Genomic DNA, 24,458 nt, shown 5'->3' with positions numbered 1-24,458 from the left:
CCCTCCTAACAGGCAGCGGGAGGCAGGGGCCCCCCGCCCCCCCCCGCCCCCCCCCACCCGGGGGGCCCTGTAACCTACAGAGAGAAGAGGGGGCCAGAGGGAGGCAGAGAAGCTGAAAGGACAGACCAACCGCAGAAGCGGACAGTCAGGCTGGAAAGAGAAAGCCAAGAGGGGAGTCCGTGTTGCAAAGGAACGAAACCGAGCCCACGAGCGCCAGGCTGAGGACCCGAGGCCAAGGCCCGAGAGGCCACCCGAGAGACGGGGGAGGAGGGGCTGGGAGGAGGGAGAGAAGGGAGCAGCGGGTGGGCGGGCGGAGGGAGAGCCGGAGGGCGCGCGGGGAGGGCGCGCGGGGAGGGCGGGAAAGCGGGATGCGGAGACCCCGCGGCCGGGGCGGGGCGGCGGGGGGCGGCGGGGGCGATGGGCGGGCGGCGGGCGGCGGCCCTCCCGGGCGGGGCGGGCTCCCGGAGCAGCGCCCCGCCCCCGGCCGCGCGCTCCCGCCCTGCGCGCCTCGCTCCCCCGCCCGCCCCTTCCCCGCGTCCCTCCGCCCGCCCTCGGAAGACCGAGCCGCGCTGCGCCGAGCAGCGGAGGAGCCGACGAGCCGGGAGCGCAGCGCGGCCCGAGCCCGAGCGGCCCCGCGCCCGGAGCGCACCGGAGCGGCCGAGCTGCCCGCGCAGCGCCCGCTGCGGGCAGCGCAGCCCGGGCCGCAGGTAGGATCGGGCGCCGGCGTCGGGGCGCGGGCCGCGGAGCCCCGGACCGCCCGGGCAGGTGCGGCCGCGCGGGGTGGGGGCGGCCCCCGGGGTCGGGGCCGCACGGAGGAGCCCGGGCCGCCCTCCGACCCGACCGCCGACGTGAGCCCGGCCGGTCCCCGGGGGCGCGCGAGGGTCGCGAGGGCCCCCTGCCCCTTCCCCGTCGCGGGCACGCGTGGGCCCCCTCGCTGGCGCTGGAGCCTCCTAGCTGGAGCCGTCGAAGCGCCGCGTCCGTTTCCGGGGTGGCGGGGCCCCGGGCAGCGCAGGATACGAAGAGGAGCGTCCGGGGGCCGTGGCCACTGCTCCGTCCCGGGGTCCGATGCGCCGAGGTCGAGCCGCGCGCCTCGTTCCTTCTCCAAGGGCCCTGGCGCGAGCGACTCGGGGACGGGTCACCTCCTTGCCTCCGGGGGCAGCGCAGGCTCTCCAGAGATGTTGGCCAAGGAGCGTTTGCCACCGCCGGGGCTGCGCGCACGCTAGCTCCGCCGCACTCTGCGCTCCGTACCCGAGGAATGTGGGGTGAGGGCAGGCCCCCGGAGGGTTTGGGGACACCGTCCCCTTGTTGCTGAGGAAACTGTTTTCACCTTCTTGTGTCCCGCATGTGCTCTCCGGGGATGGGAAAAGGGAAAGTGCCTGCCGTGGTTACCTACCCCGGGGCAGTGACCGTGGGGTCTCCATGTCCGTCCCCTTTGTGCCCACCATCCCTACGGGTGGCACCCACAGATGCCCTCTTCTAGCTTGGCTTGGTCCTCAGACAAGGAACTTAGACTGGGCAACCCCTTACTGAGGCTCTTAGCTGATCTCTTCCCAAGATAGACATGGACCCCAAGGAGAAAATTGGATTTTAAAAAGCCAAATGATAAAGCCCTGTTTCTTCCCGATATGGGGCTGGAGCACTCCCTCCCTCTCCTAGAAACCCCAGCCTCATCCCCATGAAGAACTGGGGTGGAGGGGAAAGCACTGAGTAAAATGGCTCCTGAGCTTTGGTGACAACCCCAAAATCTCAGGCTGTCGGGCTATGTGAGTGGACTTTGGGGTCGACCTTCATTTTTCTGTGACACACTAAGTGGGTGTCTGGAGAGAGAGGAGGTGTTTGGCTAGATGGGATGGTGGGTGCTGGGTATTGCTTAGGTTCTTCTTTCTCTTTGGGAACTTTGGGGAAACGTATTCACAAGGGAGTCTGAGAAGGCTGCCCCGACTCCCAAATTCCAGAACAAAGGAGATCAGTGGGAACTACAGGCAACTTGTACCCTCTGTGTCTCTCTCTCACTCTCTCCCTTTGGAGCATTCTCTCTGGGAAGGGTTGACCCCGCCTCTGCTCTGGTCTGGGTCTGAGTAGTCCCAGGCCCTCCCTCAGGCAGAGGAGGAAGAGGGGACGTTGCCCTTAGAGGTGCAAGTCCCAGGAGGAGTGGGAGAGACCTTTCCTCAGAGCATCCAGGGCAAAATGGCTGAGCCTCTCTTGAGTCTCAGAAATAAATTGTCAGGCAAGCAGCAAACAAAGAAAGAGCTCTCTCTCTCCAGCCAAGCGCTGGCTCGGTGGCCAGGGCTTGGAGGACAAACAGTGAGTCCCAGGCAGGGGCACACAGCCGGGCTTGTCTGGCAGAGAATCTGGAGAGTGGGGCGATTCCTAAGAACCACACAGGAGAGAGGCAGCTGCTGTGGGAGAGGAAACCGGGACCATCCGTCTTGTGTGCAGCCCTTTATTCCCAGGCTGGAAGGTCTGGTGAGAAGTGGGTCCCCAGCAGCTCAGGATGGAGCTGAGAGGGGCATCTAGAGGCCCAGAAGGAAACGACTCAGAGGGTAAAGAGAGGAAAGAGCAAGTCCATCAAGGCAGAAAGAAGCACAATAGCTCTGTCTCTCCGGATTTCACATGCCCGGCAATCAGGAACCCCAAATGTCATCTGTTTATGCGTGGCCCAGCACATAGCAGGCACTTAGGAAGTGTCTTAGAATAAAGCCTGCACCGATGGAAGGTGACGACAGTGCTGGCATGGACCGACCTGCAATACCTTTCTATGTCATTGAGCCAGGGAGGCTCGAAAAGGTGGACTCTGAGACTAGAACCAGCCCTGGCTCAGTTGGCTTTGAGCTGGGGTGCTGCCATTTTCTGGCCCAGTGACCTTGGGTAAGTTCTCATCCCCACTGGAAGGAAGGGAGGAATGGAGTACTGCAAGCTTCCAGTGTGGCCAGCATAATTCCGATAATAACCTCCTGCAGCCGCTACTCTTCTAATCCCCGCTTCAGAGGTGAGGGAACTGCAGTACCGAGAAGGGAAGTGACTTGCCCAAGGTCATCCAGCTGGGAAGAGGCAGGGCAGGGATTTGAACCCCAATCTTCTGATTTCCTGGCCAACACTCTGCCCCTCTCCTGGGTCTCTGGGCCTCAGTTTTCACCTCCATAGAGTGAAGTGGAAGGGTGATCGTGAGGATTTAATGGCTGGCAATGAGGCCTCTAGGTCTGCTGTCTGAGCAGTGGCTGTTTCTCTACCTTCCCAGCATAAGTTAAGAGCTTGAATAAAGCACCAATGTCAGGTGGCTTCTCGCCATCATGTAAAGATACTGTTTGTAGGCTTGGCTGTGAGCTCAGCAGCTGAGATAGAAATGTCCCAAGCCACTTGGAATTCGGAGATGTCTTTTTCCTTCTTCTCTTAGCACAGATATGCATCACAGACCAAGTGCCAACCATTAAGCTTTGCCCACCGCCCCTAGCCCCCTGCATCCAAAGTCCATCCTCAAGCCCCGTCCCCTTTGTCCTTGGGAGCAGATGGGATGCTGGAGCCCCTCCCTGTCACCTGGTCCCAGGTGTGCCCACCTTCCTTCCCTTGGATCACCAAAACCACACCACCCCAGCATCCCTGTCCTTCAGCTACAGCTGCAGTGCCAAACCCAGTTAGAGCCCTTTAATCGCCTTATTCCCCGGAAGGACACGGAGATGTGTCAGCAGGCCTGTTTTTGCCCCTGTCAGAGCAGCCCCTTCAGTCCCCCATGCAGACTCACCGGAGCTTCTCTGTGCCCAGAGAATGGTGGACAGAGCACAGCCCCTGCCGTGATGAAAACAACCTTGAATTGACTCCAATTGCAAAGAGCAGCAGGGCCCCTCTCAGTGAGGAGATCGGCAGACGTCCACTGCTCCGTGGCATTCCTCTGCACCGGCTCCTCAGTGGGCCCAGCACTGGTGCTCCTCACTGTTACCTTTTTGCTCCACTCCCTGAAGGTTGCTGAGAGGTGGAGGGAAAGAGTGTGGTATCTAAGAGGGGGAAATGGCTGGGAGGCCAGATGTGGACCCCAGCATAGGCCTTCCCAGGAAATGTGGCCTCTGTGAGCCTTGTGAACATCCAGCATCTTTGCTCAGAGCTCACCTGCAGACCTCAGAGCCAGGGGCAGGTTGGCATGAGAGTCAGTGGGAAGCCAGCTAATAGTAGGGATAAGGCCTGCCTGGCATAGATGGTAGGTGTGAACACAAGCTGTGATATTTCAGCACAGACTTGGATTCAGTCACAAACGGAGAAAAAAAAAAAGAAAGAAAGAAAGAAAAAAAAAAACCACTAAACATTGTTCCAATGATAATATCGTCAATAACAATCATTGCTAACAGTTATTGCAAGTTGACGATCAGCCAGGGAATGTGCTGTGTGCTTTACTTACATCTTTGCATTTAATTTTCACAAAACCCCGTGGGGTACATAGGGTTGTCCCTGTGTCCCTGTCCCTGTTTTAAGGAAACAGAGGAAGAGAGGTGAAGGTGCTTGCTGCAGGATTGCTAGGCCCATAACTGGCCCCTGGAGGCCCAGCTCAACTGCCATGTGCTGACATCCCTGCCCCGGAAGAGCGCTCCCCCCCCCCACCCCCCGCCCCAGTGCTGCTCACTTGGCAAGGACCACACGCCCCATTTATGGAGCTGCACAGTTAGAAAGCACTCCCCCTTTGTTTTCCAACAGTTGAGCTTGGCCACAGCTCTGGGAGGGTGGTGGTGTTCTTTGGGGGAAGCCAGGGCATGGAGAGATGAGTTGTGCCCAAGGTCCCTCCGCTGCTAAGGTGTAGAACTGGGATCTGCACTCGGGTGCCCTGCCTCTCACAGCATATTTGTGAGCTAGACTTCAAATTCACTTGAAGCTGGTTTTAATATTGTGCACCCAGCCACCTTTCCCCAACTCTTAGGTGTCCCACAATTTGTCACCACCCTCTCACTGCTCCAGAAGTCATTGAGAGTGGCCGACGAAGTCATCAGCTCTGTTTACTGTGATCTGACATGACACGAAAGTGGCATCCAATTTGATGCGAGCCGCCTGCATCGAATGGCCTTCTATTTTTACATTTGTCACAAATTGGAAATTACAAGGAGGCCAGGTCTTGCAGAGTGATTGGCTGGGGCTCTTTGAAAGCAGGGGGCATGCAGCCAGGTGGAACAGGCCACATTAAGGTGCCAGGGGCTGGCTGGCTGCCAACGGGGCCCCCAGCTTCCGGGGCCGAGTGGAATCCTGGCATACAGACCAGGCTGCAGGAAGCAGGAGTTGGTGGCTGTCTTGGACGGTGACCTGCAGCTCTGCCCACCTGTCTGTGCATGGTGTCTGCAAGATCAGTGTTGCATGCCAGCTCCTGACACAACTGAGCCCTGGCCAGAGGGACATTCAAGGTCAAAGATGCCCCGAAAGACATTGACAGCAGGTTGTTTTCATGGCCTTATTGTTTGGTAAGGAGGTTCTGTCCAGGGAGAAGGCAGCAGCCACGGGAGTTGAGTGACATTTGGTATCAGTATAGCAGTTTGCTGGAACTTGGTGCTGCTAAAACTTCTGGTCATCACAAGAGTCCTTTGCAGGTTGCAGAAAAATGTTCTTGAAGCTGTTCTGTCTTTTGATCCCGTATCAAATATTCCAGGGGAAGAAAATGCGGTCCTTGATATCCTGGAGAAGAATCGTCTGTCAAACAAAAAAAGACATTTTTTTTTTTAAAAAAGCTAGTTTTCTCAAAAAGCCCAAGTCAGAATGACCTTGACTCAAATGAGGTCTCTGTATACATGTGAGTACATGCACGCCTAACACTTATGTAGAATTTTATAGTCCAAGTTTGCAACAGCCCTGGGAGAGCCAAGTGAAAATATTATTGTTATTATTATTGCCATGATTATCTCCATCCTTTGGATGGGGAAACAGAGACTCAACAAGCCCTGAACACAGTTATCCCCAGGTGACGGGATTCACCTCTACTAAACCCAAGTCTGAATCTAGCAAGTTGCCCCTTGAGAAGGAGCCCGACGAGCTTAATCCATGCAGACTGAACCCCGAGCACATAGGGACTGATCTCAGGATAGGACGGGAAGGCACAGCCCTGCAGTTCAGGGGCGGGTGGGGAAGAGCCCCGGCATCGTTTTCGCCTTCCCTCTAGTTCTGAGCTTGGGCCAGAGGTTAACATCTCCACAATTATTCCCAGAGTTTGTGGAATCTGATATGTGCTCATTTGGCCAGGGGGGCCCCCAGCGGTAGCCAGATTTGGGAGGAAAGGAAGGGATGATTATTCTCAGTGCGTGAACACAAGCATGCTTATCTAGGTAGATTTGGGTGAAAACAGATACACCAGGGGCCCTGTGAGGTTGTCTAGAAGGATCTCAGGGCCTCGGCAACCAGGAAGGGCATGAGGAAGCATCCATAGGTGAGCCTTGGGTTGTTTGGGACCTGCTGGAGGTGCAGGCTGAGTGGTTCTGAGTCCTTTCCAGTCAAGAGGATAGGAAAGGGGACGGAGTCACTCATTCAGGCCATTACTGCACTTCCCCCTCTGTCCTTGCTGAAGATTATGAAAAATCAAAGTTCTGGGAGCTTCCTTCTGGGGTGTTGGGGGGCAGGGGCGCCTGAGAGTTTAACTCTTCCTCTCAGCCACCGAGTATGGAGTGCCCCCCTGGGCACGGGTCCTGGACCGCCTGAGGCCGGTGAGAAGAACCGCCTGAGGCCGGTTGACTAAAGGAATCTGACCTTTAGTCAACTCTATGCCCCTTCTCACGGGCATAGGGGGATAGCTGTTACTGTCCCCGTGGGCCAGAGGAGGACCTGGAGGCTGAGGTAGACGGAGTCACTCACCCTGGCTTGCACAACAGAGTTTGAACCCAAACCTTGCTGATGCCCCCTCTCCATGTGCCTTTTCATGCTACCCATTGCTTTTGGAAAGCACCTGAGTGGAGTCACAGTGGAGGAGGCAGGGGCTTGACTCACCGAGGCAGAGAGTAAACTTTACAAAATAAAAGCCACCAAGGCCAAAGGTTCCCGTGCCCTTGATTATGAGGTCCAGCTTCCCTGCTGCCTAAGTCCCTTTGCCCCTTTGCTCCCATGTCCGATGTTTTCAGAGCTTGAGATCAAGGACTTGCCTGTGATTTAAAAACAGGAAAGAAAGTAGGCTTGGGAACAGGGAAGTTGTCCTACTGAAGAGTATTATGTGAAGATGACATTTAAATGCATGCATTTTTAACAGGTTGGTAGCAGATGATCGGATAGCTGCAAGCCTTGACTTTGAGGTCTGACTGTGATCCAGGCACTGAGCTGAGTATTTGACAAGCAGTGTTCTAGGATCCTCCATAAGGAAACTGAGCCCCGGGGCGTTCTCATGGTTACCCAGGATCGCCCCACTGACATGCCACAGAATTGCCACTCAGATCTAGATCTGCGGGACCCTGAGGCTTGTCTTGGGGTCCGGGCAGGCTTCAAGCTTGCAGGGGATAAAGGGCAGGGTCCTTCCCCTCTCTGGACTTTGATTTCTCAGTCCATAAAGCTAAGGGATTTGGACTGGACTGGACGATGAGCTGCACCCAAGCCCGGAGCCGGCTCTCCAGGCAGGGGAAGGGCGGCTGCATGCCCCGCTTCCTCCTCCATTTCCCTCATAATAGCCTCCCGAGACTAATGACTGGGGAAGATAAAGCCCTTTCTCCAAATGGCAGTGAATGCCACTAATGACAGAGCAGATGCAGCACTGTTAATTATGCCGCGGGTATTAAATGAAAATGCCAACCTGGGATGAGTTTAATAGTGCTGCTGGGCTGGCAGTGGCCATGCCTAAAAGTGATGCCATGGACCTGGGCCGAGGCACAACCACCCCCTCCCCAACTGTAGGTCCAAGACAGGAGCCACAAAGCCTGTCCACAAAGCCTGTCCTTCCCCAGAGTGGAGTCCACGGTGGCTCCTTGAAGCAAGAGATGTTGGTGGCCACTTGGGACATTTTCATAGAGGCCTCTGGGGGCCTGACAGGTTATCCTCAGGGGCAGATGTGGGCAAACACCTGGACCACGGAGGGTGGCCCAAACACGGTGGGTTGTGGAGACAAACCAGGCGTTTCTGGCCTCTCACAGTCAAAACTACACATTCCCTATGAGCAGGAATACTGTGTCTTCTGGCATCTCTGGGGTTCAGCATAGTTCGATACATCGTATTACTCCCTTTGCTTTTTATTATCTACGAGTCTTCTTCAGTGAGAGCCAGAGGCCACTATCAACTGTGAGATGAGAGTGAGGCAGGACAGGCAGGTAGACCAGCTCTCACACCAACCTGGCCTTCCTGGACTGCAGGACTTTCCACCTGTCGGGCAACCATGGACAACCCTTTTGCCTTCTAAGCCTTAGTTTACACATCTGCAAAATGGGGAGAGTAAGGCAAAACTATGTCTCCTAACCAACCCCAGCTCTGGACCCCGAGGGTCACGGAGGTTGCATAAACATCTGAAAAGTGACGTTTGGTGAACAATTCAGCAAAGGAGTTTGGTCACTGAAGGCAGTTTCTGGTTCTTCTTATGGATTTAGGATGTCACCCAAACCTCCATCCACTCCCCAGTAGCTCCAGTCCCCTGCCTCCTGCCTTCTGGACCTGGATGACTGTTTCTTGGGTTTGTCTAGGCCAGAGAAAGTCACACAATCCACTCATTTCAGACACCCCTGTGTTACAGATGAATAAACTGAGACCCAGAAGGGAGGAGCCCCAAGGCCATAGTCTCTAGGACACAAAGCTTCTAACCCCTAACCCAGTGCTCTTTCCCCTGCCCCAAGCCAGCCCAGCTCCACTGTTGAGAAATTATTAAATAGAGTTGGTGGAAGGACTCTGGTTGCCGTGACAACGGAGCCTGTGTCCTCGGGAGATAATGGCGTTGTACAGGCAGAGTGATGTGTGTTGAATGCTGATTCGGGACCTGCTGGAGCGAGTGAGCAGGAGTGCAGAGGGAACTGTGTCTGGAGTTTGAGCTCCCCCAGCCAGGAGACTCAGGCTGGGTAGGTGGGGACAGCCATGGGGGACCCTTGCCCTCCCTAGTTCCATCTTCCCACAACCTCAGCAGAGAGAGATAATTACCTTCTCTTCATGAAGGCACGAAATACAGCCAAGAGAGGTGAAGGGACTCTTCATCCGGGTCACACAGGCAAGACATGAGATTTAAACTTCAGACTGGTGTCAAAAGTTGAAGCACCGGGGAGGACCTGGAGGGGCACCTAGAAAGGGCGGGCGGTGGGTGGCATCAGGAACCAGAAGGAAGCCGGCTCTGAGCCCTGCACCCAGAGCACCTCAGCCCCCATAAAGACTGCTGAAGAGGGTGCTCGGGATTCAGATGGGCCCGGGATGACATTTCTAGCCCAGGAGGAGTGAGGAACCAGTATGTCACGGTAGCTACCCATCTCAGCATTGGAGCCAAAGTCAGATCCCACCCTGCTGCTTCCTAGCTGCATGACCCTGGACAAGTCACTGTACCTGTGTGGACCTCTGTGTCCTCATCTGCAAAACAGAGACCATAACAGACTTACCTCATAGGATCGTTCTAAGACCAAATAAGGTAAGGTAGATGGAGCGTCCAGCCCTGCTCTTGAGCGTCCAGCTCCATCAACGGTAGCTGTGATTATTAACCAAAGAGGAGAGGGTAGGAGAGGGATCTGCTCCCAACCGTGTATCAGCTTGTAATTTGTGGTGTTGGGAGAGTGAAACTGGCTAAAATGAGTATGAGAATGATGAATAACAGAGCTCTTCATTCCGGGCTAGTGAATATCAGCAGAACAAATGAACAGCCCCCGTTACCAAAAATATACATAAATATTTTGCATTTGGAAAGCGTGATTGATGTACCTCGCTGCAGCACGCTGTCCCTAAAAGCCCATGTGCAAACCATGCTAGGGGAAATTGCCTTTTCTCTGTGCCAGCTATCTAAATGACCCCGTGCTGGAAACCCTTTCGGAGAATAAATACTCTCACCCACGCTCTTCATTTCTCCCTCCTGCACAGCTGGTCCCAACTGTTTACTCCTCTCCTTGGGGATCGGGGAGCATGGGGTTAACACCCTGAGAAACCCCAAAGTGCATCATTTGCATGCTGGCAAAGATGTGATGTAGCTGGCAGACAAGCCCACTCCTTTTGGGAGGCAGAAAGAGGGTGCCGAACCCAGGCCTTTGCTGTTTTGAAAGCGGTGGTGAGAGCTGGGATCCTGAGGACTTGGAGGCAAGCAACCATTTTGTCTGTTTCCGCAAACCTGTCTGAGCAAATCCCCCGGGAGGTGACAACCTGTTTCTGGATTTCCCGAGAGGGAAGGTCATTTGTTCACTGCTGATCCTGGGGCTGGATGACAGGGCGTGAGGCAGTGAGCCTGAAGGCCCTGGATTCCCGACCTGGGGAGACTCGCTCGGTGGGCGCGCGGGGAGGCGCACGTTAGCGCGGATTGGAGCGAGTGTGCTGATTGCGGGAAAGGTACACATGTCCACTTCGGGGGAGTCGTGTTTGATGAACCATTCGCTTTGAGAGTTTGATTGGATCGGCATTTCCCAGTGGCTGGCCCTGTTCCCTTCTATTGATTGCCTATAGGTTAAGATAACTGCGGCATCGTGCCCAGGACTTTTCCCCGTAGCTGTCAAAAACAAAACAAACGATTCCAGCGCTAATCAAGTGGTTGATTATGATACCTGCCAGGTAGCAACCAGGTTCTGTGTTAACCGCTTTACATATTATCTTATTTAACCCTCATAGTAGCTGGAAGTAGGTATCATCACCTCGGTCTTAGAGAGGAACCCGTGGTCACACAGCATCTGAGCTGAGGCTCAAAACCCGGGTTTTTCCTGTTCTCGGCCCGTGCCCTTAACCATGAGCCTGTTCCTCCTGCCCCTGTCGTAGCTGCCAAATCAGCTTCTGAAGACCCTGTGACACCCCCAGCGGAAGATATTCATGAGTTTCTTCATTGGCCCTGGACTTAAAATGCACTCAGTAAAAATCCCATTTTCCCAAATGGGTAGATTTTTCTTGCTGCATGTGAGTTTTTCGCTTTGCAAAGAAGGGGAGATTCATACTATAAAGATTCCTCTTGAAAGCTAAGTGAATGAATCAAGAACAGATGCACTGGCTAAAGTGAGCATTCATTTGAGGCTTTTAAAAATAAAATCAGCTTTTTCTTGTGGGAGATATCAAGACCCTGGAATCTGACCTTTAGTCAATTCTGAAAACACACACCCTCCTCATTCTTGCAAAATATGCTAAAACAGTGTCCCTCTACATTAAAAAAAAAAAAAAAATTCCAACTGAGCTTGTGTTAAGAGAAGACAGGATTTGTTGTTTCCCAAATATAAATTACAATTACAATACTGAATATGCTTTTTTGATCAATACCATCCACCCCTGGAGTTTTGCCCATCTCCTAGGGAAGTTCGGGAAAGAGTAACTTTGTCCTTCTACCACTTAGAGGAAGAGCTTTCTGGAGTGACTAGATTGCAAACTCAGGACCCACTGAGAGCCAGGCGGGTCAAAGAAATGACTAAAGAGGTCAGGGAGAGGGTAATAGTCATGGCAGGACGTACAGTAAATGGGAAAACACAGACCTACTCCCTTCCCCCAATACCTGCCCATCCAAGTTTTAAGGTTCTGATATCAGTCAACCAGACACGCATAAAGGACCCATTCGGCGCCCCCACAGGCCATCAGTTTGAAATCCCCGCTGCTTCTTATTGTGACTTTGTGCGGGCTTGGTCCAGACGGTTGACCTTTGGGGTCCTCAGTGTGTTCATCTCTAGAATGGAGCCAATAAGCCAGCGGAGTTGGAAATGGAGCCCCAGATGTGGGTGCTTGATAATGAACTGAAGGAATGCCAGGAGCCACAGCCACTGAAGTGCTCTTCTGTGACACACAGTCAGCTCTCCATTTAGGTGGCGTGTCTGCGTGTGACTTATTACAGATTATCATTTAGTTCGGCCCGTGCCTGCAGTACTGCGTTTTCCTTTTTCCCCAGTCTGAGATTTTGAAGGGCGTTTATCTTAATGCCCTTCAGAGTCCTTCAAGCACATCTTGAACAGGAGAGAACAATTATTCAACACCCTGATTTTCTCACAAGTGTATCTAAAAAGGCAAAGAGTGATGTAAAAGAACGCTAGGTGGTCATCATGTCACTCTCATTTCCTGATCAGAATTAATCCTTTCTGACTGATTGAGCCCGGGCCTTTTCAGAGGCAGCCCCCAGAGCGCAGCCCTACAAGATTGCACGTTCTCGACTGAGGGAGGGAGGAGGAAAGGCGCAGCCTGGAACAGGACTGCGAGAGCCCCGAGGCTGGTGCCTGGCGCAGGGTACCTCCCAGTAGGTGCCTCGAGCCCTCCAGGAGAGCACAGACCCATGGGCTGGCCCACAGAGCATCCAGTTAAACCAAAGGGAGGAAGCCAGCGTGGCAGGCCCTGCGGCCTCTGGCCAGGGTCACAGCTCCTCAAATGCTCAAGACTGGGGCTCTGCAACCACGTTTCTTCCTGCTAAAACACAGGCCCCCTCCTTCGCTGGTTCTCCGGAGGCTCCAGTGAGATCCCAGAGTAGAGCCTCGTGCAGCCCACAGGAAAGGGACAGCACCCCATCTCCCCTCCCTCCACTGCCCTTTTTATGTTTCTTTTTCCTCCCATCTTCCTCCTGTGCCCCTGCTCTCACTGCTTGCTTGCTCTGCTACTCACCTCTCCCTCTGATATTCCTCACTCTCCTCCTTCCTGCCCTCTCTCCATCCCTCCCCACCCCTCAGCACCCACCACCCACGGAGGGCTGGACTCTGTGCCCCAGGCACCTGCTGGAGCTGCCCCACTCAGGTGCCAGCGGAGGAGGTGAGTCCCGGCTCTCCTTACAGGGAGCCCTCAAGAGCTCATCTCTTGGCAGTCCTGTGACCTCATGGTAGGACCCTGAGCTGGCTGCAGGGGAAGCATTTATACCACAGAAATCAACCTTTTGTTTGCTTTCCCCGGGGCCTGCCTGGGACCCCCCAAGATGCACACCCCCTACAGTGCCCAAGGTGAGGAGGAGTGATTAGAAGCATGCTACTGCCTCCTGGATCTGGGAACGCAGACAAGGTGCTTTACTACTTTGAGCCTCAGTTTCCACATCTGTGCAATGGGGTGTGGAGAGAGGTATATATGATCATCTGTGAAATGCACTAAATGTATTAAGCATTTAATAAGCATCTAGTGTGGTCCTTGTTCTTATTACAGGACACATTGCACCCCCTTTTTCCTGCATTCAAAACCCTTTACTGCTGCTTTCCACCTCTCCAGCCCCAGCTCCTTAAGTCACCTCAGCTTCTAGCCAGCCATGCCTGGCTCCTCACTGGTCCCAAATACATTATGCATTTTCACCTTCTTCTCTCTGCCCACAGTGGACCAGCAGCTAGACTTGGGGTAAGACAAGGACTCCAGTCCTGCTTCTCTGGCTCTGATTATAGAGAACCCCCCACCTCTGTCCCCTTCTGCCCGAGGGACACAGTGCCATCCTCTCCCAATTGCCTGCCAAGGGGGCCAACCCTCCTTCTCTAGCCTGACAAAGAATTTATCACATGGATTGCTGGTTACCTGTGGCCCAGCCATCTGAGAACTCGGTGGCAGCAGAGCGAGACCCCGACTGGCATCTTTATTCCCCTGCACCTAGTGTGGGACCTGCTCCCCAGGGGCATGCACGGTCTGTGAGGGCTGGATTAGACTGAACATTGCCTTGACAAGAGGAGGTGCTCAGTGGGGCTTTGCAGACAATTAGGGGCCAGGACAGATGTTAGTAAACCACTGATTGAGCTAGACACACAGGGTGAGATGAGAATCAGGACACAGATTGGAAGGCGCCCTAGAAGGCGCAGTCTGGCACCTCTCCTTGCACACGGAGGAGAAGCACAGCACAGAGAGCAGAAGGGGCTGGCTAGAGATCACACAGCTAGCACTGTGTGCAGTGGATTCCCCCGGGGGCCTGCGGCTCCCAAGTCTGCGCCTGGCCATGCTCCCTCTTTGCCCTGCAGACATGGCCTGAAGGCCAGCCTCCTTCCTGCTGCACCCAGAAGCCACATGTGCAATTGGAGGAGAGCTGGGGACTCCCAGAGGGGATCACTACCCCTTGGGGCTGGCTCCCCTTGCCCCCGGGGACTCTATAATTAGAACCTCTAGCCCGTGGGGCCTGGTGAGAGCTGTTTAGCCTGGATCCCAAGTGGCCTCTTATTGGCTCCTGGGACACTGGCAGGCTTGCCCGATAAAACCATGGGGACAAGTTAGCCTCTCAGGGAGCCAGGCCTCTGCAGCCTCCCTTGGGTTTCTTAAAAGGAGTGGCAGGCCTTGTCCTTGTGAGGGTTTGCCCTGGAGGGAATTGCTTGCTGGAAATAGACCACTCTTACCCTAAAGGTGGGGTTTGGGGGTTCCATGAGTATCCCACTAGAGACAGCAGAGTGTTTAAGGTCATGTATACAGGACCCCAGCTGCCTCATCTTAGCTCCCCTCGCCCCTAGATATGAGACCTTTGGCAAGCCACTTTAACCTCTCTGTGCCTCAGTTTACCCATCAGTAAATGGGGAGGGAGTGATAATACACAAAAATTATTTAAAGCAGGCCCTGGCATGTTAGTAAGTGCCGGGCTCACTTCCTTCCTGAACTCTGAGCTCTTCTTTTCCTTTCCTTCTTTGTTCATGAAAAGTTGGGAATCTTTTTTCCTGTGTGCAACCACAAAAGAAAGAGAAGCTCAACTCCTGGAGTTTAGTTCATTGTTAGATGGGTCTGTTAAGCCTCTAGCAGTTATAAAGCTGATTTTTTTCCCTCACTGCTCGTTGGGGGTGTGTGGGTGCATTCTCTCGCCTTCTCCTACATTCCAGCTTTGGGGGGGACCCTGGAAAACCAGAATTCCAGGCTCTCAGAGGCTTCAAGTAGAGGGGAAGGGCTTGAGTCTGAGTTTTCTCATCTGCATGGGGCTGTGAGGCTGGGGAAACTCATCTACGTGCAGTCACATCTCTTCCCCTCAGAACCCAGCCGGAAGGCTCGAATGGGTGGTAAGGCTACATCTAAAGACTTTGAGAGCTTCACCCGGCCTATGTCTGGGAGACCCCTGCTGGGTGAGCAGATACCACCATATTGTGAGAGGGCCTGGGTTAAATCCTGTGTGACCTTGGGCAGGTCATTTGGCCCCTCTGAGCCTCATACCATCATCTGCAAAGTGAATCTAGTGATCATTTTAGTTTCAATGCATTTAGCACTTGCTGGGCCAAGCACAGCCCTAGAAAATTCAAACCCAGTCCTCACTCTGTGTGAAGTGGTTACTGTTGGCTCCATTTCCCGATGAGGAAATGAACACTTTGAGAAAATAAGTAACTTACTTGAAAGTCACAGCAGGATGTTGTGAAGCCAAAGGCATTCAACAGATGCTACTGAGAAATGCAGGGGGGTCTGCAAATTACCTCTCAGGTATGTCGAGGTAGATGAGTTCGAGCTGAGATGTGGAGCTGCTTTCCTTCATCTCTTGAGTATGAATGTGTAGTGAGCTGAGAATTGATTGGGGCGGTGGGGTCTGCAAGGATCATACTGTTTGTGTCCTGTGTGACCTTGGGCCAGCCACCAGCCCTCTCTGGGCTTTGTTCTTCATCTGTAGACTGCTGGTGTAGACCAGGTGTACCAGTGTGGCAGAGAGCAAGTCTGGAGCAGGAAGGAGGCTGCGTAAGTCCTGGCTCTATGCCCTATTGGCTGAGGGTCCAAGAAAAGGACCTACCATCTAGACCTGTGGCCATCCCGTTTGCCTGCAGCTCGCACCCTGGCCGATTGACTCCTCACCCCCAGACTCGGGTCTCTGAGACCTAAGTCCTGAGGCCTCCTGGACCTCTCCAACTGCCCCTTCTACATCAAAGCACCTTCTCCAGGGAACTGTCCCTGACCTTCAGGGCAGGTGGTGTCAAAGGCTACCCACAGCACTTGCATCCGCCTGCCCACTTCCATCCTCCCTCTAACCTTCTGCACATGATTATCAGCTATTAATTGGTCCTCATATTTGTGCAATGTTTTTCAATTACAAAGCACTTCCCCAGCCATTCATCTCTTTGAATAGCAACCTAAGCTGCTGTTTATTGAGCACTTCCTGTGCACCAGGCCCTCTGCTCTCACCACCCTCTTTCCATGCATTATCTCGATTCAGAATTTCACAACCATCCTATTGAGTACAAGAGTCCGTATTTACAGATGAGGAAACTGATACTCAGGCACGCTAAATATCTAGACCCCGGTCACACAGGGATTGGAACCAAGCTCTGTGAAATAATCAGTCATCCCTAGCTGACAGTTGCCAAAGCTTCTGTGTACACCCAAATCACTGGGACTTTGTTAAAATGCAGCTTCTGATCCCATGGGTCTGGAGTGGGGCCCAAGATTCTGCATTTCTAACAGACCTCTGGGCCATGCCAATGCTGCCTCTTGGAGAACCACACTTTGGATGGCAAGGCCTTGAATCACCAAGCAATCTGAGACTGTTTTACAATAGTCACAGGCTGGTGAGCCTCAGTTTCCCTTTCTGTCAGATGGGTGAAATAGCCTCTGGCTTACAGAGATGGCATGAAGGCTGTATGATACAGCACCTATGAAATGCCTGGCACGCAATAGGTGCTCAATAAATGCTGGCTCTTCTCCTTTGATAGGAGCTGGCATGGGTCTGGATACCCAACAGATGCTCAATAAAGCCTGTCCAATTTATTGAGCCTAGCATTTTTCCCTAAAGCAGAGAATAAACTGCATTATGTTTCCCTTTGGAATGAAGCCAAACCCAATATTAATTTTTTTCTTGAACTGCAGTGTTCCAAAAAGAAATAAAAGCAAGTAGAGTGATTGCAGTATGAAGCAAGCCTCTGTAATTTCTGTAATTACAGAATGGGAGCAAGACAAAGCAGGAGTATGTACAGCGTCATGGGAGGGAGTGGGGCCCCTACTCCCAGGCCTGCTGCTCCCGCGGTTGCCTTCCCGGCTCTTCATGGTGTCCTACTCCCTCTGAGCCTCGTTCTGGACCCAGCCCTAGCCTTGGACAATGGCAGCTCTGAGACACCGGCCTTGGCCTTTTGGCCTCTCCCCAAGTCCCCACCCCACGCAGCCACCAGTCCCTCTGATGCAGAGGGACAGAGAGGAGATTGTCCAAGGTGGCTGCCACACAGTCCCCTCCCCCCAGCCTGCCATCTGTGCAGGGCTGGGCTGCTGATAGCCAATCTGCTAGCAAGACCAGCAGGCCCCACTTCTAGAATTAATCCCTGGTCCCACTCCTCACCACCTCTGCCCTGGCTGCCACCATTTAGGTCACTGTCCTCCCTCACCTGGACTCAGCCCCTTAATGAGCCTTCCTATTTCTACCCCTGCCCTTCTGTAGCATCTGCTGGGCAGCCACAGTGAGACTCCTACATGTAAGTCAGATTTCCCCCACTACTTGCACCCTCTACTCTCTCCTATCCTGTTTAGAAGAAAATGTGAACTTCTTGCCACGGTCTCTGAGACCTTGTGTGATCTGGCCCTTGCCCGCCTCTGACTAGTTCTGTTCCCTCTTGTACTGGACTCCAGCCAGCACAGCCTCCATGCTGACTCTCAAACATGCCAAGCTTATTCCTGCCTCAGGGCCTTTGCACTTGCTGTTCCCTCTGTTTGAAATACTGTATCCTAGAGAGTTATATTTCTGGCTCCTAATTCAAACTGAAAAAGTTTTTGTTCAGGCCAGATAAAACAAGCCCAAGGGCCAATTTTGACCCATTTTGCCACTTCTGATCTAGAGCTTCCCAATTTCATTTTTTTTTCTTATAAAGCATTTCCTCACTGAGGGATTGGCAGAGGTATTCTCTCTGCTTGGTTTGGCCCCATTTTTATCGATAGCTTTAGGACTTGGTCTCAAACTGCACATCGAGGAAGGAACATGTTCATGGGAACATTTTCACCACTTTCCTGCCTCGAGTCTCTTTCTTTAACTCCTTCCCAGAGCTTCCCTGAGTGAGTCTTCTTCTGAAATACTAATCTAATCACATCATCACCCCTGTTGCATTCCTGCTACTGGTCCCTAAGTTCCTTAGCCTGGCTTTCAAGGTCCTTTGCAAACTGACCTTCCTATCTTCAAACCTCTCTCTTTCTGTTCCTGCATTTCCCTCCACTTGGGAGGCCCTTCCCTCTTTTTGAGCTTGTTGAATACCTATTCACCCTCCAAAACCCAGTTCAAGTGTCCCCTCATTTGGGATGCCTTCTTTTTTCAAAATTAATTTATTTTAGAGAGAGAGAAAGAGAGCAGGGGAGGGGCAGAGGGAGAGAGAATCCCAAGCAGGCTCCACACTGAGTTTGGAGCCCAATGCGGGGCTCGATCCCATGGCCCTGAGACCATGATCTGAACCAAAACCAAGAGTTAGAGCCTTACCTGACTGATCCTCCCAGGCACCCCTGGGATGCCTTTTCTGGTTTAATTAAATCATCTCTTTGAGGCCCACAGTGTCTTGTTCATACAGTCTTACAGCACATATCTCAGGGTACTATGGTTGCTTACACGTGGAGATATTTCTCCTTCTAGGTCATGACCTTGTCAAGGTCACAGACCTTGTCTTATTAATGTTTGTGACCCATGTGTCCAGCCCAGCTCAATGTACACATTAGGCCCTCGGTAAATATTTACAAAATGGAATCTTTCTGCTGGCTTCTGTTACTTCACTGATTCGAACTCTGGTTCAGAATACAGAGTGCTTGAAATGATTGCTCCATCCTCATTTCAGCACACAGCATGTGCAAGTAAATACTTGCTGAATGAAGGAAGGAGTGAATGTGTAGGGGAGGGAATACAGAGGATGTGTCACTGTGGTTTCACATTACAGTGCCCTTTTGAACATTGCTTCAGCGGGATTCAGTTAATAAAACATTAAGGACTTGGAGCATGTAGGCAGGTTCTTGGTCTGCAGCATATGGTCACCTGACGTGGAAGAACCAGAAGACTCTGAAGATGGCCCCAAATCGTGAAGTGGTGAGAGGCATTCCTTTTACCCATCCTGCCAGCAGGTAGAGCAGAGTCACACGGTCCAGGCGGGTGGAGAGATGCATGGTCCTACTGCTGTAGAACACAGCTGTCCTCTGACACTGGGCGGCCCCAGTGTCAGAGGACAAAACGGGAGCCTATTTCAGGAAAGAGGAAATAACAACTGGCTGGAGGGTGGCTCCTACTTCAGAGATCCTTCATCTTCTAGAAGGATAGCCAGATTCCTTTGCTGTGAATTTGCACATGGATGTGCTTTCTGTGTGCTGTTTCTCGCGAGAGAGGGAAGCTGGTGTCAGGAATGAAAAGGGACAAGCAGCTACTCCTGGGGTATGTGAGTGAGGCCCCTTCTGGAAGTGCTGTCTGTAAGCCCTGGGCCCCAGGCTTTTTGACTAACAAGGATCCCTTGATCACCTTCCTCCTGTCTATTAGATGCTTCTGACCTTTGTTCTTGCCAGACTTGACTAGCCACAGAATAATTCTTTATTTTATTAACCAAACACACAAGTGGACCTCTCTCAGCTTCTGGCTGGCCTAGGGTGATGACCTGGACCATTCTCCAGATGGTATACAGAGAGCCCAAAGCAGGGAGATTTGAAATTTTTATTAGCTATTTTTCCCCACGGAGGCTAAAAGGACAATTTCCATCAGTCTTCTGAAAATGCTGCAAGTCTCTGGAGGGCCTTGGATAATAAGCTCTCGATAAATGTTAACTGCTGTTAGTAGTAGTAATATCATCATCACTGTGCCCATCATTGTGGTGATGAGAACGGCTGGGATGGCCTAAACCCTCCCTCTGAGCCAGATTATTCTATCGTAGGCTTTACATGCATGATCTCATTTACCCTTTACTACAACTGTACGAATGAAAGATTATTATTATTTCCCCATTTTACAGATGAGGATCAAAACGGGGAGGAACGGGCCCGGCGCTTGTAACTGTCTAGGGGAGCCGAGGTCTCTGACGTAGCACCATCTCACTGCCTTGCAACTCAGGGGCCCTTCTCCATAGGAATCCCCAAGGAAGCACCAGTGTATCAGTTCACGGCCTTATGCTGTTACCTTCACGTTTTGTCTTCTAAAAGGAAAACTCCACATACGGTTGTGTGGTTCTTTAGAGGGCAGTTACAGCATCTGGCTGAATCTTTCCCATATTCCGAAGATAGCGTGAATGCCTTCCTCACGCTGAGCTCTTTAAGCGGCCACAATCTCTGATCTCTCTGGCCTTTGCACGAGGAGATGCTAAATGTACTCATGGAGAAGACCGTGGAATAAACCTCCTGGTGAACCAGAACTCTGCTTCCTTCCGACCCTCTACTTTCCTCTCTGTTGATGCTGAATGGTTTCTTCAAAGGACATACACACCACATTTCATCCCATTAAACGCAGCCTGCCATCTTGCCTGCTTGCTGGGAGTGAGCCACAGCTGTGTCTGTCTGTCTGTCTCCCTTCCTGTGTGGTGTGGCGCAATCTGAGGTCCAGTGCACAGATTTTGGAGTTTGGTTTGAGTCTCCATGGATAATCAATCAAGATATAAGTATAAGAGTGTATCCAGAGCAGAGGCTGGAAGTTTTTCCCATAGGCTACTGGCCTACCTCAGAGCTCAGTCAAGTTGGTAGAACAGAGATTCAGGACTTTAGCAGGAATCCCCTGAGCCAACATGAGCAAAAACAGGGCACTTATTTTACCACAGTGGGGATGCTTTCTTTGTAAACTCTAAGCGTAGGAATGTAGTCCGTTTTAAGAAAGCCTGGAATGGCAAAGATAAATGCTGTCAAGACTCTGCAACGTTTGACCTCAATTTATTCTTTCCTCCTCAGCAGACCAACTCTCCCTGCTACTCTGAGTACAGGTGGGCAGAAGATAGCTGCCTAAGAGTTCCCAATTCCCCCAGACAGGCTGGCCTTCTTTCTCAGCCTCATGCCAAATTACCAAGGAAGGAGTTTTGTTTGACTAGCCAGAGTCAGGTGATCAGCCCCAGTCCAAGGTGTTTGGATCCTTTTGAACAAACATGGTGGCTGGAGCCCACAAGGGTAGGTCATGGGGACAGTTAGGGGCATCACTGATTTGACAATTAATGGCTAACCCCCCCCAACACACATATACACAAAAGGGGGTCCATTTTATTTATTTTTTAAATTTAAATTCCACTAATTAACATATAGCGTAATAGTGTATTATTAGTTTCAAAGGTAGAGATTATTAATTCATCAGTCTTTTCTTTTAAGGATTTTATTTATTTATAAAAGACACAGAGAGAGGCAGAGACATAGCAAAGGGAGAAGCAGGCTTCCTGTAGGAAGCCCAATATGGGACTCAATGCCCGGACCCCGGGATCACACCCTGAGCCAAAAGCAGATGCTCAACCACTGAGCCACCCGGGTGTCCCAATTCATCAGTCTTAATATAACACCCAGTGCTCATTACATCATGTGCCCTCCTTAACGTCCATCACCCAGTTACCCCTTCCCCTCACCTCCCACCCTCCCTCCAGCAACCCTCAGTTTGTTTCCTATGATTAAGAGTCTCTTATGGCTTGTCTTTCTCTCTGATTTCATCTTGTTTTATTTTTCCTTCCCTTCCCCTGTGATCCTCTGTTTTATTTCTTAAATTCCACATATGAGTGAGATATAATAGTTTGCCTGTGTCTGATTATTTCGCTTAGCATAAAACCCTTTAGTTCCATCCACATCATTGCAAATGATAAGATTTCACTGTTGATGGCTGAGTAGTATTCCATTGTGTATATACACCACATCTTCTTTATCCATTCATTTGTCCATGGACATCTGGGTTCTCTCCATAGCAACAGTGGATGTTGCTGCTATAAACATTGAGGTGCAGGGGCAAGGGGGTCCATTTTAGCCTCCCCTTTCCTAAGGCTGCTCTCTCTCCTGCATATCCCAAGACTTCCTGGTAGACCAGAAGGTGGGCTACCATCCCTGACAGTGGGAGGTCACCCTACCTGAGTCTGGAGTTCCTTCTGCTGGTGCCATGCCAAGTCAGGAACTAGTTAGGCATCCAAGCCAAGCCTGTTGGTCATGTCTGAAAACAAGAAACAGGATTCACTGTAAGGTTTGGATTCCAAAGGTAATCTGGTTTTCTGTGAACTCTAGGAAGAGACCGTAGTGTTTGGTAATGAGGACTGCATGTGAGGAGCTGGGAGGTGAGTGCACCCCAGTCAAGATCCTCCCCTGTAGGGCAGAGCTGAGGGAGGAGGCCATTGGGCCTGAGCCACACACTGCTTTGGCTCTGCTCTTACATTTCAGAGGCCTCAGACCATTGTTCCACACAGTCCTATTTGCTCTGAAGGTTCCGTAAGTTTATTCTGTGTCATTAATTTAAATTTTTTGTAGAAAACTAGAGATAATTATAAAAATCCAGAAAAGCACAAAAAAGGAAACAAAAGTCACATATAAAGTAATCACTGTGAATGCCTGAGATATATCCTTAGGGTTTTGGAGGTTTTTTTTTTAACGAATAGATTTGGGGGTTCCTACTAAATAGGATCCTACTAAATAAACTATTTTGAGGTCTGCTTTCTGCACATTTGGTCAGGGGATGGAGAAAAATCTCGGCTGCATCTGTTGGCTCCCCAATGGGCTACAGCCCCTCTGTTGATATCTTTTCCTTCTGATAAAATGATGGAATGCCGTCCCGTGTTGCCCTCATGCCCACCCCCCAGCTGTCCTGAGAGGGCAGCGGGCCCCTTCCAGCATGTTCCTAATGCCCTGTGGCTAGCACCACACTGCATGGACTCACACGGTCACCCAGCTGGGGGGCTCTGATGGGCTTCCTGCACCCCTACTGCTCTTGCCCCAGGGCTGCCCATTAGCTACCACTTGCCAGTTCACTGTGGTCCCTCCTCATCTCTCCTTTGTAGGCTTGCACCCAGGGGTTGCAGAGGGAGCTGCTCTGGAGCTGACTGACCCACCAGGACCATCAGGTAACACCCACAACCAAAACAACCATTTGTGGAATTCTCTTTCTAAACCAGTCAGGTGAAAAATACCCATACGACCATTAGAGCTTATTTTTGCCACAATTCTACAAGCCAGATAAGATTACTCCCATTTTATAGATAGAGAAACTAAGGCTAGAACCATCAAGAGCGATATCTAGGGTCACTCAGCTTATAAGGTAGACTAGAGTTTTGAATCCAGGACCGGGTTGGGTCCAAAGTCATACACCATTCTCTGCTCCATGCTGCCCCTGGAACTAAAGAGACAAGAAGAGTGCAGAGTGTAGGTGGAATGTCTTGGGTCAGAGAGGTCATGTAAACCAGTGATCGTTCTTCACTTGAGGGCTGGGACTGGCTCCCAGCATAAGAATCTCCTTTTGCAGAATTTGTTAAATGTATAGATTCAGGACTCATCTTGAGATTCTGATGTGGAACATCTGAGGTGGGACCTGGAACTCTGTATCACTATAGAGCTTCGCAAACAACTTGGAAGCATAGCCAGGCTTGGGGACTGCTGACAAAATAGTCCCAAGTCCCCGCCATTTGCCAGGCACAGGAGCCTTGCTGAATAAGAGAAGAACAACCACCTGATGTCCTATTAGTGTACTCCATTTAGAAGATAGGAAGAGCGGGCTCCAGGGAGGTTAAGCAGTTTTTTCAAAGTCACAAATGTGAAAGAGGACTTTGACCATAATTAGATCTGTGCTCACTTTCACCCACCACCTGTAGCCCAGTCACCTCCGCATTTGGCCCCAGGGTAAGCCCCTCCGTGGCTTACATTCGCGTGGTTTCTATGGCCTCAGGGTTCCTCAAAGACGAGCAACACTTAATATTTCTGTCTGGAAATTTGCTCTCCTTGGTTTCTTCTCAAGGAAGACACATACCAGGGGACATATGACACAGATGCAGATCTGAAGTTGATTTAGGAGCTATCAGGACAGCCCCGCCCGCGCCCCCCCACCCCAATCTGGAAACAAAAGTCACCGTCCTTCCTTCAGGAGAAAGAGGGCTTATGAGAGAGGCTTCTCTAGTCCCTAGGTTGTGGGTTATTTTATTTGTGGTATTTTGGGGCAACTCCAGGATTTTGCCATCCTTCCACGCCTGTCACCCCCGCCCCCATTCTCCTAGGGTGACCTTGAGCCGCAAAACTGCTGTCTGCGTGGACTGGGGCCGACATCACACGCCCATCTACCAGGACCTCTGTGTCCAGACTCCGAGACATGGCGACCAATGGCAGCAAGGTGGCCGATGGGCAGATCTCCACGGAGGTCAGCGAGGCCCCCGTGGCCAATGACAAGCCCAAAACTCTGGTGGTCAAGGTGCAGAAGAAGGCGGCAGACCTTCCGGACCGGGACACGTGGAAGGGCCGCTTCGACTTCCTCATGTCCTGTGTGGGCTACGCCATCGGCCTGGGCAACGTCTGGAGATTCCCGTATCTCTGTGGCAAAAACGGTGGTGGTAGGTGCTGGCCTGGCAACCTCCCAGCCGGGTATGGACCCCTTGAAGGGTATCACCCTTGGGCATTTTCTGGGACAA

At 52.0% G+C, this 24,458-nt stretch overlaps 1 protein-coding gene and 1 long non-coding RNA gene across 4 annotated transcripts in view; one reads left to right on the top strand and one right to left on the bottom strand.

Moving 5' to 3' along the window:
• Positions 1-612: 612 nt before the first annotated feature.
• The window catches only part of SLC6A1 (solute carrier family 6 member 1), a 42,062-nt gene continuing 18,216 nt past the window's right edge, over positions 613-24,458 (top strand). Inside the window, exons 1-3 of one of the 3 annotated variants that reach the window (XM_072785109.1) lie at positions 613-707; positions 22,845-22,907; positions 24,051-24,380. In XM_072785109.1, coding sequence (XP_072641210.1) covers positions 24,143-24,380 — 238 coding nt within the window. In that variant the 5' untranslated portion in view covers positions 613-707; positions 22,845-22,907; positions 24,051-24,142. Of the gene's footprint in view, positions 708-10,169; positions 10,189-18,872; positions 18,953-22,844; positions 22,908-24,050; positions 24,381-24,458 lie in introns of those variants that run through there. The other 2 variants (XM_072785111.1, XM_072785110.1) reach the window with 2 other exon arrangements.
• LOC140609830 (uncharacterized) lies at positions 4,615-9,674 on the bottom strand. Its single transcript, XR_012011554.1, has 3 exons — positions 9,504-9,674; positions 9,058-9,194; positions 4,615-5,658 (listed from the first exon to the last, which is right to left on the bottom strand). It is a non-coding gene; the product is annotated as an uncharacterized lncRNA (long non-coding RNA).

The sequence above is a fragment of the Canis lupus genome, chromosome 19 (genome assembly GCF_048164855.1).
Source record: "Canis lupus baileyi chromosome 19, mCanLup2.hap1, whole genome shotgun sequence".
NCBI classification, from domain to species: Eukaryota; Metazoa; Chordata; class Mammalia; order Carnivora; family Canidae; genus Canis; species Canis lupus.
Note: the sequence above shows the minus strand (reverse complement) of the source record. Positions and strands in the feature narration are given on the sequence as shown.